At 42.9% G+C, this 15,036-nt stretch overlaps 1 protein-coding gene across 1 annotated transcript in view; it reads left to right on the top strand.

Annotated features, from left to right (window-relative positions):
* ADARB2 (adenosine deaminase, RNA specific B2 (inactive)) overlaps positions 1-15,036 on the top strand; it is a 478,856-nt gene that overhangs the window by 400,067 nt on the left and 63,753 nt on the right. The window contains exon 6 of the mRNA XM_025205749.1: positions 10,983-11,134. Within this exon, the coding sequence (XP_025061534.1) occupies positions 10,983-11,134 (152 nt within the window). The remainder of the gene's footprint in view (positions 1-10,982; positions 11,135-15,036) is intronic.

Raw genomic sequence — 15,036 nt, 5'->3', positions numbered from 1 at the left:
GAAGCCCAACTTGGTGCCCTGCAAGCAGCTCTCGTTCAGGGATTTGCAGCACACATAGGAGGAAGAGCCCCCTCCTCCTACCAACCACATGCTGCCACTGCCCCATCAGACATCACCTGCCTGCCATGAGTGTTCACTTTGAAGGTAGGCAAGGCCACATGGCTCCTGGTGGTATCATAGTCCTGAGTGAGTCTCTTCCCAATATAGTGAGCTAGATGGTAGATCCCCTAGGTTAGTTTGCCAGTAACTGAGACTATAACTGTATGGGTCTCACTTAAGTGTTTAATGTTTAAGGCTGTCTCCAAGTTTGTGTTTATCTCTTTTCCCCCTGTTTAATTAAATGTTGCTTGTAAGTGGGGAAGTTTGTTCATGTTAGCGCACCCTGTTAAAATTTATTTTTCCAGGGTTCTGAGCAGAGATTTGAGCTAAATATAGAACGGTGATGCTTAACCCCTAAATTTAAACACAACCTTTGTTACTGCCATTTATGGCCTTGAAGAAATTACATTTCCATTGTATAAAGCATATGTCAGTTAAAACATGACAGTAAAATAGTTTGATTGTCAGTAAAAAGTTTGCAGATTGTCAGTAAAAAAAATATCTTGGGTTAGCAACCCTGAACGAATGCCACATTAACAGCAGAATGGACCTGGAGCCAAAGCAATAGATATTTTCATTCCTTCTTTATGATATTAAAAATGTTAGAGGTCATATTAGCCAGAAATAGGCTTTGCTTACTTATACCAGTCCTACACCCTGAACTGCAAATTAGCACAGCTGAGCAACTCAAAGTAACCTTGTGTGTCTCAGCTTCTTGCTCAGACTGTCCTGAGACAGAGATCTTGAGCAGATTTCTGGGGAACATAAGCAGACAAGGTTGTTTGGGTATAGAATCATAGAAATTGAGGGTTGGAGGGGACCTCAGGAGGTCATCTAGTCCAACCTCTTGCTCAAAGCAGATCATCCCAACTGAAGCTTTGTCTAGCCAGGTCTTGAAAACCTCCAAGGACGGAGCTTCCACCACCTCTCTGAGTAACCTGTTCCAGTGTTTTACTACCCTCCTAGTGAGAAAATTCTTCCTAATATCTAACCTAAACTTCCCTTGCTGCAAGTTGAGACCGTTGCTCCTTGTTCTATCATCTGCCACCACTGAGAACAGTCTAGCTCCATCCTCTTTTGAACCCTCTTCAGGTAATTGAAGGCTACTATTCAAACCCCTCTCAGTCTTTTCTTCTCTAAACTAAAAAATCCCAGTTAGCCCAGCTCCCTCGGTCTTTCCTCGTAGGTCATGTCCCCCATCCATCTCATGATTTTTGTTGCCTTCTACTGGACACTCTCTCCAATTTGTCCACACCCTTTCTGTAATGTGGACTGAAAACTGAACACAGTACTCCAGATGTGACCTCACCAGTTCTGAATAGAAGGGAATAATCACTTCCCTTGACCTACTGGCATCACACCTAGAAATACAGCCCAATATGCCTTTAGGCTTCTTTACAACAAGGGCACACTGCTGGGTTGTATTCAACTTATTGTCCACTGTAACCCCCAGGTCCTTTTCTGCAGAGCTGCTGCCCAGCCAGTCAGACCCTCACTTGTACTGACGCATGGGATTGTTCTGCCCTAAGTGCAGGACTTTGCAGTTGTCCTTGTTGAGCCTCATGCGATTCCTTTTGGCCCAATCCTCCAATTTGTTTAAGTCACTGAATCCTAGCCCTACCCTCCAGCATATCTATTACTCCCCCCAAGTTGGTGTCATCTGCAAACTTTCTGAGAGTGCACTCTATGCCATCTTCCAGATTGTTGATGAAGACATTGAACAAAACTGGCCCCAGGACTGACCCCTAGGGCACTCCACTTGATACCAGCTGCTGACTAGACATTGAGCCATTGATTACTACCCTCTGAGCCCAATGCTCCATCCAGTTTTCTATCCACCTTACAGTCCATTCATCCAGCCCATACTTCCTTAGCTTGCCTGTGAGAATGTTGCGGGAGACCATATCAAATGTGATATCTTTTATTAGACCAATTAAATGGTTGGAAAATATGCTTTTTGCAAGTTTTCAGGTATAAACACTCTTCTTCAGGCAGAGGGAGAGTCATTTCTGGGGAATACACTGAAAGCCACTCTCAGCACAATGCCTTGCTAATTTGCAGGATGTAGCATGCCCAAAGCAAAGGGAGAATGGGCAGGGCTTATTTCCCATGGCACACCAAACTCACTCAGTTTGTTTAGACTTTAGTAATATTTTCAACCTTGTGCACCTAGTTTGCTTTTAGATGAGTCATGCATGTAGTCCCTGATTATCCACCCTGTTCTCTTATGACCTTCCCTGCTTGGTACCAGTCCATTCATTTGTTTACCAGTGGCATGGTAAGAGTAGATAGGCCCTGCAGCCAAAGTGCTAGTTACTGTCACTCTTTCTCATGTTATTAAAAACCTCAGAAGTTATGTCAGCCTCATTCTCTATGACCTCTTTTTCCACTTTTTCCAGAGATAATTTTGTGCTTTCTTTCATACCACACTGGATGTATGCATCACTCTCCTTGAGTTGAACTATAAACCACTGCTTTATCCAAATCTTCTTCAATTGTGACAGACCCCATTACGCTAAACTTTATTCACACACATCTATAGCATGATTCCTGAAAGAAACCAACAGATAGTGGCTAGGCAAAGGCAAAACAGAGGGTGCCATGTGTCCATATTGAACACAGAAGCAACAAAATGCATGGTTGAGAGTTCCCTCATCCTTCATCCGCTGCTTGTGTTCACCGGGCCTAATCTGAAGTCAATGGACTTCAAAGGACTTTTGGCTAAACCGCAGTTAAGGATTGTTGGGCTGGAACTGTGTCTTCATGCATGGGAGCACATATCACCTTGTGGGCCCTATTATATCAGTTATAACACTAGTATTTAGTTGCACTTGAGGCTATGAGTGAAAAACAGAGAATATATTTAATAAACAAGAATGGCTAACAAAGAGATACAAGCATCTGAAAGGCTTTAATCATGACCAGTGTTCTTTCTCCTTCAGTCTGCATTGCTTTCATTTCAGGTTTACATTCAATTATTGTGTTTTCAGCAGTTAGGAACCCCAGTAACATGCTTTGAATTAAGAACTGTGCCAATGTCTCTTGGGATATAAGTGCTACCACTATATCTTCAACTATTCTATTGATCCACTTTCATAACATGTTCAGCTATTATTGTGTTATTTGGATCAATGTTACGTTCTTTTGTGATGGGAATTCTCACAGCAACACAAACTCTGTCCGCAGTAGCTTCTGTTTCTCTGTTCAGCCAAGAATTGATGCCACTGTTCCCCTGACCTGCACATACACACACACACAAAATTGTCAAGGTCCAGCACTTCCTGGAACACAAAGCTGAAAAAATTAGAGACATGTTCTGCTCCATGAAGTCTGTGGTTAAGCAAAATAATCCATTTATAACCATGTTGTAACATATCCTTCATGATAAAACTTTCACAGCTTCACTGGGGAAATGTCAAGCAGTCATCAGGATCTTTGGCAAGAAACTGTGGGTGTTCAACATAAACACTATTTGAGGTTTTGTAAGAGGCTCTTTACTTGCGGGCCAATTTTGCCACTCCTTCTACTGATTTGGAGTCTCTTCTGGCAGTACAGCTTGTGTGATTCTGCCGAACAGCTTGGAAAGCAGTTTGTGGCTAGAGATCATACAGAGGGTGCATACTCCCTGCACACAAAACCATGGGTAGACGAGGAACAAGGCAGAGGATCTTCCTCTACATTATTATCATTTGTGTTATCATAGTACCTAAATGTCTCAGCCATGGATCAGGACAATTGTGCTAGGTGCTGTACAAACCAAAACAAAAAAGATGGTCCCTGCTCCAAAGGAAACATAGAACAAAGGCAAATCAAAATGAAAGAGCTTCAACTCTCCCATCTTTTCCTATGGAACAGACCTGTCAGTTTTGGGAGGCTACTGCCTGCTTTTTATTGTACTTCTATCAAGTCTCACTACTCAAATGGGTCTATAAGGTCTTAGTTTGACCCCTCAGCATTTTGTATGATTTTTATACCTTGAGACTTTTTCAACAATAGTGTTGGCATGATATTGTAGCCCTGGTGGTCCAGGAAATATGTAAGAGGCAAGGATATTTTGGGGGTGATATCCTTTATTGGACCGACTGCATAGTTGGGCTAGATTTAGATAAGCTTTCAAATGTAATGAATCCTTCTTCAGGTCTAAAGGTAAGGCAGGAACTTTGAAAAATTAAATATAATTTGCAAGGCTGTGAAATAGGAAAAGAGAGAAATTGTCCTATGACCGCACACCCCTGGTGGTCACCTATTACCCACTCTTGAATCAATAAGAAGAATTATCAAGCACTTACAGCCTATACTTAATAAAGTATATCCTCGCTTTCAGACCACCCCCAACTTTGCCCACCTCATCATCAGAAACAAACTCCTTGCTGTTCAACAGACATCAAATGGGACATGGCGTTTCCTTAACAATAGATGCAAAACCTGACAGCACATTTCCACTGTTACAACAATCAACACTACTCACAATAAACCCATCAGAATCCATGGATCCTATTCATGCCTATCCCAAAATGTAGCATCCAGGGCACCAAACACTATCATGTGGGTGAAACTAAACTAAAAACACACACCAGAATACATGATCACAGGAAAAAGATTAAAATCAGATACAAACAAACACATGTAGCAGAACACTTTTCACACATCAGCCGCTCACTTTCTGACCTCAGTATCTTCATGCTCAGGGGAATGTACAAAAACCCTCAAAAGGTGAGCCGGGAACAAACATTCAGAAGCTGACTGCATACTAAGGACTGAACAGGGAAGTTGACTTCATGGCATACTACAGTCTACCCAACTCCAGATAATCTTTCTTCATACTACAAACGATAACAACCTTTTTCCCTTTTGATAGGACTTGATTTTCCACTAACCAAACTATCCTCTCCTCTCTGATTTGCTTGTCTGCTACTCCTGGGGATTTTTCTCTCCTCCAGTTTCACAAGTCTGAAAACTGTTTTTAATCTTTCACTGTACCTGCTTTCTCCTCAGACCTAAAGGACGCCTTGTATTCAAAAGCTTGTCTAAGTCTGTCTCAACCATGTAGTTGGTCCAATAGAAGATATCATCCATAAAAATCCTTGCCTCTCTTTTTTAATAATATACTGCTTTTTTAGGAGAAGGGCTAAATTGTCCATACATGTACATTTACATAGCTTCAGTGACTTCACAGATTCACAGTGCGATTTAAGCACATGGTTATACGTTCTCCAGAATTAGAGCCTTGATTAATAAGCAGTACAAATATTTCTAAAGGAGAGGAGGAAAAGTACCATGAGCAAGGAAGAGTTGAAATGAATGAGAGGTAGATGAGTGAAAAAGGCCAACTGTGTCATGTTTCTATTAGATAAAACTACAACATTACACATTTTTAAAAAATATTATTCTTTTTCTAAGATTATAAATGTCAGTTCCCTGTTTTTTCCGGAGGACTAAAGTCCTGGAATAGGAACCTTCTCAATTCTCAAATAAATGATGGGTGTGTCATGTATAGTATTATACAACGAGAATTTGTCTTTCATAGTTTGTCAGAAGTTTGGGTTAAACAAATGTTAAAACCACAAGCAAAACCCTACAGAGTTTTAAGAAGCCTGATTTAAAAATCTAATTCAATCTACCCTTTAATTCTGCAGATTTCTATTAAAAGGAAGGAAACCAAAACCTGATATTTTACTACTTTTAGGATTTGTAATCTGCAGATTTCCCTCATCTGCATTTTCCATCTATTGTTTACTAGAAATCACTCCTGTTTTGTTTTTTTTAGTGTTAGGTCCGGATTCAGCAGAGCATTTAACTCATACTAGGAAAAATACTTCTTTTTTGCATCATAAAGAATTTTTTTTTAAGATTACAAAATTATGGCTTGACTTCTTTCATTTACATTGGGAAACAACATTGACAATTACTTCTGACATATACTGGTAAGTGAAGTAGAGAATCAGGCCCTATATATATATATATTCCCTTTAATATAACCATTAGCATCCTATTAAAAATATTTGTATGGCATAGTAATCTTGCTGGAGTAGAAGGCTTATAGTTCCCAGGGTGATGAAGTTCAGTGGCAGATGAGTTTCTTTAAGCCAATCACTCTTTAGCTTATACATTATAAAGCAGTGAGTAGTTTTCAACCAATCGCATTAGCTGCAATAAAACCAACTGCTTGGCCATAAACTTACTCATTTCTTGTTTTCATCCCAGTAGTCTTATAATGGACTTGACTGCTTTTCTTTACGCTTGCTATTAGGGTTTCTGTGGGACAGTATGTACATTTACAGTACTTTTCTTTTTGGTCTGCAGACTTCCTTTACCTGAATCTCACATGCATAACATACTAAAATAACTCCTCCTTTTTTAAGAGTAAGGTCCTGATTAGGTGTACTAAACACTAAGCACAGGTTTAAGTCTCCTAGAAGTCAACTTTGCATATCTGGCTATGCATTTTCTATAGACTTAAGCACATGTTTCAAAGTAAGCATGCTCTCAAGTGGTTTATGAAATCAGGGTCTATACCCTGGAAGCCCTGCCCTTGTGGCAGAATTTCTAACCTCAGCTATTCTTCTGTGACCAGCTTTTCCCTGCAGGCCTGCATTCATATCTCGAAGACTGCATGAGACAGGAGAGAAAGTGCACATCACAATCAAATACACAGAGATAGAGTCTGCCTTTTAGCCACTGTCTGTACACTGAAGGCATAGTGCTTGTGCAATACACTGGGATTCACTTTTCATTGTCTGTTGCTTTGTACAGGCATTTATGCCCCAGGAAAGTGGCATTCTAACTTAAGATTTTAAACCTACTTTGCACTTACACAAAGACTATCCAAGGTGCAAAACCCTAGAGAGCCTGGCCCAAAGTCCAGTGTGTTGGGAGAAAGAGTGCATTTGATGGGTACATCCTGTGCTCCAAATGGCCCACTTTCAGGAAGCTCCTAGTATCACTGTTGGCTCCACAGTCCCCAGTAACATAATGAAGGGTGGGTGATTCCACAGTCCCCAGGAACATAACGAAGGGTGGGTGACCAGTCCTGGGTGCCCTCTTAGAGAGGGCATAAGAACAGCAGCTACCCCTGCTGCCACAGCTATTCCAGCTGCTGCCATTGCCAGCTAGAGTGCAGACCCTGGTAGTTACAACTTTCAGGACTCTGGCAGATGTTACACTTATGATGCAATTAAGGGGTTAATTGCAACATGACAAAGTTCAGTCAATTTACAGCACAGTACAATAGCAAACCAGCAAAAGAGATGTTCCACATTATACGTGTGGCTGTTTTGTATGGCACTTAAAATTGAACATGTGGTATGTGTCCTGGATCTGGGGCTGTCCCGGGCCAATGCAGACAATCAGCTGATTGTCAGCACTGAGACCAGGACAGCCCAAGGTCCCTCGGATTGAGTTGGGGCCAGCCCCTGCTCTTAATTCAGGCCAAGGGCTGCCCTGGGTGATCAGAGGCATCAGGCACCAGGCACACCTGGGGTCTAGGAAACAGCTTTCCCCTTCCCTGCAGTCATGCAATTAGGATATGAAGAATTTTGTAGCCCATTTCAGAACTTGTGTGTCCTTCCATGCACATCTGGCATAGCAGGCTGTACAATTTTGCTGATGGAGCATAAAATTCCTCAGATCCCAATTGCACCATTATATTAATGACAACCAGGGTCCTGATAATCTCCTACCTCTAGCATGCTAAGAGCACAAGTACAAGCTGATGCCTGGACTGTGGGTAGGTGTACAAGCTACCATCCGATTCCACGTCCAGTAATTTTGCCTATAGACCCCAGTGATGCCTCCATTATAAAGATACACAGCTATCATGGAGGAAGGGATCTGAATTTAAAATGAGCTCAGGCTGATTTGGATCACACATCATTAAGACACTTCTGGACTCTTACAGGAAGAGCCAGCCATGTTATCCTCCAGCTCTGATATCTGCTGAATAGTTAAATGTTTCATAGTTTCATAGTTGGTAGGGTCGGAAGGGACCTGAGCAGATCATCCAGTCCAACCCCCTGCCATGGGCAGAAAAGGATGCTGGGGTCAAACAACCCCGGCAAGATGTCTATCTAGCCTCCTTTTAAAGACCCTTTTAAAATGCTTTTATTTACATGGAGATAAACACAATTTATTGCAGGGGGGTTTCTGTTATTTAGCTTAGCCTGTGTCTGCTTCTTTCCTAGACCTAAAGAAGGGTGCTTTGGGCCTGAAAGATTGACCAACGTCTCTCTCAACAATATAGTTGATCCAATAAAAATAACCCCAGGCCTCCTATGGATATTCCCAAAATATCATCCCTCCTTGCCCTAGATAGTTCTTGGCACCCAGGGATTGAAAAGGGAATAAGATTAATCAGTATACAAACAATAAAATGAAAGAACAGAATGGGTGGTGATTACTATGAATTTACTTAATCCAGCCCAAAAATGGCCATTCCAACCCTGCCTAGCAACTGTTGCTAAGTACCACAGGCTGTCTTCACTAATAGAGTTTAACATAATAATAGCAGACATTAAGACTGTGTCACTCTACCGTCACCCAGCTGATTTTGCAGTGAATTATTTAAAGGCAGCAGCGATTTCTCTGAAGCCCAAGCAGCAGGACGTACAGGTATTTTATTATTTTGGTGGGTTGTATCTGGGTGATAATGTCATTAGCGTGGTTAGGAAATTCCACCCAAGACAGAAGAAGAATGAGAAAACCGTATGTGGCAGTTTCTCCTTAGGAAATCCTTGTGGCTCACTATCCCTGACAGGCAGGGTAATGTCCCTGTAAAACTATCCCTGACAGGCAGGGTAATGTCCCTGTTTATTCCCCCTGCCAGAAAACGCATCACAGCATCAAAAACGGACAAAACAACCAGCCCATGGAAGAGTGACAGCCAAACAGCTTCCACAGCACAGAGACTGCACCAGGGGAAAGACAGACAGGCCCGGCTCAGAGAAGATCCAAGGACTCATTAAGCCACTGGCTAGTTCTGAGCTTGAAAAGAAAGCACTCGCATTTCATTGAGATAGGCAGAAGGCAAGGTAGATTAATTTATAGATTAACTGAATCAGCAGAGCAACAAAATACCCGTGGCCAAACAGCTTGCCCTCCCTGCAGATTAGATGGGAGCTATACTTGCTCAATGACACATCCTGAGAAGGGGTGTAGGTTGTAGCCGTGTTGGTCCAAGGACACAGGCAGACAAGGTTCTGTGGGTTAATCCGATATCTTTTATTAGAACCAACTCAAATAGCTGGGGAAAATTCTTCTTAGCAAGCTTTTCAGCACAAACACCCTAGGTATTCCACCTATATACCTAGTTCTACCCTCTGATACGCACACACATTCAATTAAAACATTTGTATCTGGGGACAGAGCTGGGATTTTGTGAGCAGTTTCTCATTCCACAGCTACGCACAAAACACTATAATCATCCTTGTCACTAAAATGTGTGCAGTCCTGCTGTCTGTCAAAGAAATTGTCACTGCCTTCTGACAGTCCAAGGAAAAATCACTTGGGTGACTACACAGCCGTACAGCCTTGATGCCTTCTGTTGTTTCAAACTGTATTAGCAGCAAAAGGAATTTGGGGCTGGATGAGTGGCAAGAAGTTGGTCGGTGGGCAGGGTTAGCATGTGGGGGTCAGTCCATGGGGGCAATCCCCTGTACCTGAATCTGGCTATGCCATAGCCTGACTGTGAATGCCCGGATCCAGCCACACACTGAAGTGATTTGGTGCTTAGGGTCACATTATCCAGCCCAAGGGGCTTCCCTCAGATCCAGAAATTTGGCAGAAAAGAAGCTGCAATTAATGCTGCCCCCCACTACCAAATGTCCAGACCCCTGAGGAGCCCCGCAGGCCAAATGATATAAAAAGGTGAAAAAACAGGACCAGGGTTGAGCACCCCTGATGTAATATTTTGGCTGAATATATGATGTCCCCACCTGGTTGCCAAACTAGTTAGAAGATAAAAACTTACTACTGCTACCATCTAACTAAAGTACTCTTTTAGCTCTAGTAGTAGAGGCCTGTGTTTTTGCTGCAAAGGTCCCAGTTTCAATCCCCACTGAGCAGTCCATGGTTGGCTGTGATTTCCAGAGACATCAGGATCGGTAGCACAATGAGATGTGGGCAACTGGGTTACCAGCCCTGAGAATCAGCTTAAAGGGGCACAAAAATGGCAGCTGCCACTGTTGCCAACCCAGCCCTGCCACCCCCCGCCACGACTGCTTCTGTGTCAAGTGGACGAGTGGCCACTGCTGGCCTACAGCTTGAGGCGACTTACAAGAAGGAAATGTCTCTGCCACGTTCCAGGGAGATCCCAGATGTGACACCTCTGTAGAATTCACACTCGCTGGGTTTGAATAGGAAGGAAAAAATGTACCGTATTTTGGTACATCTAAAATCTGTTTCTTTTGGTGTTTTTTGCTAACAAATTCTGGTCTTTCTTTTATGGCCCCTGTTCAGCAAAACATTAAGCGTGTGCTTATGTTATGTTGACTTTAATGAGATCTAAATATGTGCTTAGGTTCTGTGGTGAATTTGAACAATCAGTCAAATGGAAGAGCCCAAGAGAGCTTGTGCTTCTTCAATACGTGCCCAAAACTCCCATCAAAATTAGTGAACATTATGTATCAGAACATACTTGGGACCTGAGAACCCCTTTAAAAATTCATTCGAATACATTCCAAAGAAGTACGCCAAGAAACACATTGACAGTTGCAGGACCCTTGAAGCATCTCCATTCCTTGAAGCATCTGATTATTTTTCTACTGTTGTCACTTGCAGAAAAAATATGATGCAAGGTGCTAATAAAAACAAAGAAAAAAGTGGAGAGAGCAGAAGTGTTTCTGATTTGGAATGTAACAAATGACCTGAAACCTCTTTTGTGATCATAGCAAACGGCGAGAGGACTGGGAGCGATCAATCTTCGTGCGATTAAAAGAAGGAGGCTACAGGCTGAAAGAGAACATTCTGTTCCATCTGTATGTGAGCACTTCACCCTGCGGAGATGCACGCCTCAACTCTCCCTATGAAATCACAACTGACTGTAAGAAACATTTTTCCTCTTCCCCATCCCCTCACCCCCCTTTTATAAGATAAATCTTTCTATCTTTGTTTGTGGATAATGCATTCCACTTGAGAGCACAGATGATAAGTGTCTGTGTCTGGATGTCTGTTATATGTTTTGGGATATACGCAGCATGGTTGGAAACAAGAGCTGACCAAGGCATCATGGGACTTCCATGCTTGCCTAGGGCTCAGCAGCTCTGCTGGAAAACAAAACCCCACAGGCCTTCATAAGTAAATATTTTTAATATAAAGACCTGGGAGCGTTTCACATGAACAAACAGAGCAGCACAGCTCTGACTGTCTGCTGCGGCATTAGGACCAGGACTGAGGTTCTGGATTTCTACCTCAGGGTTTGAGTGGGACAAGCACAGGGATTTCTTGTGCTCATCCATCAGTCGGAGATCCCACAGTACTTTGCAAATGGCGAGCTGTTAATAATAAATAATACCAGGGCCCTTATATAATGTTTTTCATCTGTGTGTGTCAAAGCATAGTAGTGCCAAAAGCCTTAATTAAGATTGAATGTAATAAGGTATGGTAAGAAGCATGCTCTGGCCTGAAGACCTTATACTCTAAATAGGCAAAACAGAAAATGGGTGGGAGGGGAAGCATATAAATGAGAAATGACCTGCCTCGAGTCACACAACAGGGTACTTTTTGTAAGTACCCTGATTTCCAAGTCACTGGTAAATGAGACAAAGAGAAAAAAAAACTTTTTCAACCTCACACAGCAAACCCATGCAATAGCTGGAGGCTGATATCAACCTCACACAGCAAACCCATGCAATAGCTCCAGGCTGATCCCTCTCCTAGCCTCTACTTTTAAAAAACATTTTTATTTTTATTTATTAGGGAAGGAAAACCATTATACCTATAGTGATGTATGGAACAATAATACTACTGTATGGAACAATAATACTACTGAGCTGAAGAAAAGAACTGTTACTGTCAATAGTGAGGTTGATCCCTGTCTCTAGGGGAAGACCTCCTTACATCAGGTTTCTTTTTTCAGTTTTCCATTATGGTATGATATTAAAAATAAAAAAAAGGAAAAAATATCAAAATAAATGAGTCCAATTTAAAGTCCCTAGTAATGGGGCTCATGGTAAATAAGAGGAGGAATAATAGTATCTTAGAAAATAGAGATTTAAGAAAAGAACATGCTGCTGAATATCAAATATGCCCAGTGTTTTGGCATCTTACATTTTTGGTGTACAACATGAGACATCTTAGCTTTACTTTCAAAGGGCAGGTGCTCAGAAGTTTCTGATAATCGGGCCTCATAAAGGTGCCTCAAAATGTAGGCACCTAAATTTGTTGAAATTTATTGAAATTTAGGTCTTCTCAAGAGCAAGCAAAAGAATATCCAAGCCTGAAGTCCATCGTCCAATAGGCGTGACTGCACTCAAAGCCACATATTAAGATATAAGGATACGATTTGGCGCTTAGTCTAGATTTAATTCTCTTAACTTTAATTTAGGGCCTTGTTAGACCTTACGCTGTTAGCTAAACAAACGGTCACTGGCTTAGTGTGGCTCAGCTAAGTGGAGCAGTCGCACAGTAAGGTGAAAAAACCTGCTCTGACTGTCCTTCACCTGCACAGCTGTAACTTGCCACTAAAGGCTTGGCGAGCAGGGGCAGGACTGGGAGCAGGACCACTTGCTGCTCACCACTGTGTGCACTTCAGTGAGACCAGAGAGACCCGAGGAAGCAGTTTTCCTGGGGCTCTCTGGTCTCGCTGGAACTGGCACAGGTGCTCTGCCGAAGCCCTGGGAGCTGTCCTTTCTGGACGAAGCCACCGCCTCAGCTTCAGGTCACTCTGAACTCCAAGGGGCCTGGTCCTTTTTTCTGCAGAGCTCAGGTGACCCCTTCTCCCCACGCCATTGCCGGCAGGAGCAGAGCAGGTCTGGGTGGCAGAGCTGCGGAGAAAAAAGAATTGGGCCCCTCAGAGCACAGAGAATTCTGGGATACTGGAGGACTTCAACTTGGGTGCAATAGCTGTGGGAAGTGGCCACATGGTAATGGAGCAGGAACACAATGAGGTGGATTGGAGATGATCCTGCCCTAGCGTGGCATAACTCTAAACCGAATAACAAGTGCTTTTAAGATGCTTAAAAGGTGTTAATGTGCAGCCAGTCCAAGGGATAAGAGCTCCAGAAGCCACATAAACTTACCATGTAACCAAGTCCTTACAGATTTAAGTCAAATTTGGAGTAACATTGTCAGACTCAGATATTATTTGATTCCTACCTACTTGTAGAGGCATGTGGAAATTCAGCTTTATGACTTGTGCTGATATGTGCAAGCGTGCAGGTCAGATGTATCCCAAGAAAAGAGGGAAAGTTACATCTGGAAAAATGAAAGTAAAAAAAGGATCTATACAATTGCTCACCCCGCTACATTTTTTCTCACCCGTCTTTACGCAGTTCTGTTCAGCGGGCTGACAGGGGCGGGGTTGGCCTTCTGTGGAACCGGCTCGTGGTTCAAGCAAAAACAACCTCACATGAAAGAAAATCCCATTCCTACTTTGGCAGTCACGTTCCAACACTGGCTGTTAGTATGTGATTTGAGGGCTAATTAGGGGTACGGGTGAGATTGGAGGGGTTAGGATTAGGGGTAGGCATGTGGGGAAACTGGGGCCTGAGCCCTCCAACTCCACCCCTACCCCATATTAGCCTGTGAACGCCAGAGCACTCAGCTCTAGCAGGGAGGTGAACTCGCCAAGCCTTTTTCCATCAGAGGGGTTGAAAAACTGCAGAGGTCTTGGGGGGCCCTGGAGCACCGAGCCCTCTAGTCACCCCAGGCAGGGGGCCAGACAATCCCCTCAGCACCTGGCAACCTTTCCACTCCCATTCCCTGTCCCACATGAGCCTGGGACTCAGCATCTGTAGCAGGGAAGCAAACTAACATGGAGGCCTCGTTAGTCTGCGCTCCCACCCAGGCAAACTGCGATCTGTTGTTTGCACAAGAGAGTTCTGGCTGCATGTCAAAGCGGTCTCTTGCTCAGTGTGTGTTTGGGGAGGCAGGTAAAGAGCAATGCAGTTTGGGATACCTGGAGGACTAACCAGACACTAGGCATGGGATCCTATGTGTCCCTACATAACATTGAACTGACTCTCAGAGGACCAGCTCAAAATAGTACTTGCTTTTCCTGGTGCACTTTTGAAATACAGTGGATGCATCTACGTTTGTCCTTTCAGCACTATGCTAGCAGTGCATGGTTATTTTTAGCCGTTTATTTTTTGCTACGGTGATGTAGCACAACCCCAGGTAGACGCGCCCTCTGAGAAGTTTAAAGCGGTCTTAAGTGTCTGTACATCCAGACACTTGGCATTTAAAGTCTACGTGGAACGTTCCGAGTGCTACGTCTGCTGCACCCAAACAGGTTGTGTGCTTTGCGCAAGGTTGAACGCTGAAGCGGAGGCGGAGCTAGACAAGAAAAACAAAACCTGATTTTCAATCCACTGCTCAAGTACTAGATCACTCTACATATCTCTGCATCGATTCAAAAGAAATTAACTTTATACATGACAAAGGGGTTGTCATTGTTCACAGGTTGCCAAAAGCCATCCTTAAGGTAGAAAAGCATTTCCTTTGAGTTCATATTATCCTGGAGACATCAGGGAAGATAAGCATTTTATAGTGTTGTCATTTAGATTCCTCTCCCTTTTTTTAACTGAAGTAATAACCTACCTTTTATCCAGTCATGACAAGAAACCCAAGATGAATGTTGTTTCTTTTCTTATACAACAAAGATGCTTCTCCCAGAGCTAGCACAAGCTATCAAATACTACTGTTTTCTCTCTAAAGATGCATTAACATTTAAAAACACTGTCTTGCCATGCTGATTCTGTTTTTGCAAAAGAATGTGATAAGCCT

This window comes from Alligator sinensis, unplaced genomic scaffold (assembly GCF_000455745.1).
Source record: "Alligator sinensis unplaced genomic scaffold, ASM45574v1 scaffold370_1, whole genome shotgun sequence".
NCBI lineage: Eukaryota > Metazoa > Chordata > Crocodylia > Alligatoridae > Alligator > Alligator sinensis.
This window is presented reverse-complemented; position numbering and strand designations above follow the sequence as displayed.